This window comes from Penaeus monodon, chromosome 9 (assembly GCF_015228065.2).
Source record: "Penaeus monodon isolate SGIC_2016 chromosome 9, NSTDA_Pmon_1, whole genome shotgun sequence".
Taxonomy (NCBI): domain Eukaryota; kingdom Metazoa; phylum Arthropoda; class Malacostraca; order Decapoda; family Penaeidae; genus Penaeus; species Penaeus monodon.
This window is the reverse complement of record NC_051394.1, coordinates 27,839,499-27,841,998: the sequence shown is the minus strand read 5'-3', so window position 1 is coordinate 27,841,998 and position 2,500 is coordinate 27,839,499. Positions and strand designations below refer to the sequence as shown.

Genomic DNA, 2,500 nt, shown 5'->3' with positions numbered 1-2,500 from the left:
TATCATTATCATTATTAATATTAATATTATTATTATTATTATTATTATTATTATTGTTATTATTATTAGCATTCTCATTATTTTCATCATTATCAATTATTATTATTGGTATTGCTCTCATTCTTATTATCCTTAGGATTAATACTGTAATTGTTGTCATTATAATCATCATTATCATCAGTATTGTTGTTGTTGTCAATATGATGTTTATATTATCGTTATCATAATCATTATTGTGAAAGAGCTACAACGATAAATGAAACTTACTATTCTCACATACTACACCTTCTTACTCTTACAAGAGACACAATGGAGAGTTTTCAGTAAAAAAAAAAAAAATAATAATAATAATAAAAGAGAAATTCTATGAATATCTTATGTCTCTATGTGATAAAATTATTTAGATATGTATTCACTTTCTAATTACAGTAATGTTACAGTTTTATATTGATGAAATCTGTCCAACACCAGTTGCTAAGAAAATATTATTGACGGAATCAAAAGGACGAAATAACATCAGCACTTAACTTAAATGATGAGAAGAGACATCCCAAAGTCCACGAAAACAGAAAAGACAAAATAGGTAAGTGCGAGTGAAAGAGAAAGAGCAAGTACAGGTTTCAGAAATTTAAAGATACCAAAAGAGTGAAAGAAAAGAGAGAAAAACAGCGAGGAAATATATGAAAATCTGGAAGAAGACAACTACTTAAAGGGTGAAGTGGTCTCACAATCCGAAACATCACAGATATTACAAAAACAAAGCAAGGAAGGAGTGAGAGAGATCTCACTGAAGAGAAATATATAAGACTTAAATTATCGTCTCATCTATATTAGTTTCCGAATTAAGGTAAACGCGGGAATTTCCGTGAAGATTTCCTCCAAATCCTGGGGGCATGGGGGCCCGCGTCCCATTTGAGGGTACAGAGTTTCTTGGAGAGCCCACGTAACTGGGCCCTTGGGGCAAAGGTCCACTGAGGTAGGTTGGGGTTGTGTGTTGGGGGTCCCCTTAAGTATAATAGCTGCGGTCCCTTGAGAGTGTGTGCTACTGGTCCTTTCTGACTTGGTGGTGGGGGTCCTCTTGGGGCTTTTATTGGGGGTCCTCTTGGAGGTTGTGGTGGGAGTCCCTCAACACTCTGTGGTGGGGGTTCTCTATTGTAACCGTACCCCTGGTGTAGAGGGCCCCTATGGTGCAGTTTTTGAGGTGGATGTCTTCCTCCACAGTGCGGCAAATTCTGAATTCTTGAATCAAGAGGAAGGAAGTGGCGGTTGAGGTTGGCCGCCTGCAGCTGAGGATGCGAAAAGGTTGCAGGCCTCGAAGGGTCATAATCGGGATTGAAAGCAGGATTACGTATTTGCTCCTTCTTCGGAGCCTGTTGAGAATATTCTGACGGAGTGTACCGTCTGATCTCTGACCTTGGAGTGAGGTAATGAGAGGGTGAAATGGGGGAATAAGCCTTGCGTTCGTCTGTCGACTTTTCGCAAGCCAAGTCCCGAGAAGGCCCCGCGCGGTTGCCGCTAGCAGAGGGCACGATTAATTCTTCGGCTCCTAAAGGTTCTGTAGAATAAGGCGGAGGAGGTTCACTCTGGGGATTGAGGGGCGGCTGGGGTGGATGTGTGCGCAGCGACCGGGGTCCGTTCACGAAGGGCGGCGGTCCAGTGATGTGGGTCACTTCAGGTCGATCTGTCAAAGGTTTAAAAACATTTGGACGTGTGCTGTAAAAGTTTTAAAAGATGAACATCTGTAGTAAAGATATGCCCATATGTCAGTAGCAAGAAGAATCAAATAATTGTTTATCAGATTATATTATATACAACATTAGTCACACTCACGTTCACATACACAACAAAATAACTCAAACCTGCTGAAATGCCGGTGTCCGTAGCAGGACCGGGCCGCGGCCTTCTTCTCCTTTGACTCAGCCTCATGGATGCCCTATGGACGGCCTGTCGAGATTCCTTGAAGGAGGAACGAATCCTGGTGGATGCGCGGCGATGGAAAGGAATCCCAGGCGGAGGCTGTGGATTCAGTCCTGCAGAGTAAAGGTGGTATCAAGTCTCTCTCTCTCTCTCTCTCTCTCTCTCTCTCTCTCTCTCTCTCTCTCTCTCTCTCTCTCTCTCTATATATATATATATATATATATATATATATATATATATATATATATATGACTGCAACGATGGTCCAGTAGTTAGAGCACTGGACTCCGACCCTCGTGGTCCCCGAGTTCAAATCCCAGCCACTGCAGCCGAAAAAATGCCTGCGTTCTAACTGCTGGCTCGAGCCCGAGAAAACGACATATCACCTTGAAAATTCAAATGCATGTGTTATAGGGGAAGTCACCGCCGTGGCACAAATCGCGGTTGATTAGGAAAGGCATCCAATTAGGCAAGGGTGGCACTGCCATATAACATCTCAGTAATGAATTGACAGAGGCATGTGTCCTGCAGTGGAATGAATGGCTGTTAAAAGAAAAAAAAAAAGAAAAAAAATATATATATA

General features: G+C 41.7%; 1 protein-coding gene across 1 annotated transcript in view; it reads right to left on the bottom strand.

Annotated features, from left to right (window-relative positions):
• Nucleotides 1-467: 467 nt before the first annotated feature.
• The window catches only part of LOC119577078 (basic salivary proline-rich protein 2-like), a 93,539-nt gene continuing 91,506 nt past the window's right edge, over nucleotides 468-2,500 (bottom strand). The window contains 3 exon segments of the mRNA XM_037924757.1: nucleotides 468-979; nucleotides 981-1,681; nucleotides 1,860-2,030. Coding sequence (XP_037780685.1) covers nucleotides 809-979; nucleotides 981-1,681; nucleotides 1,860-2,030 — 1,043 coding nt within the window. The 3' untranslated portion in view covers nucleotides 468-808.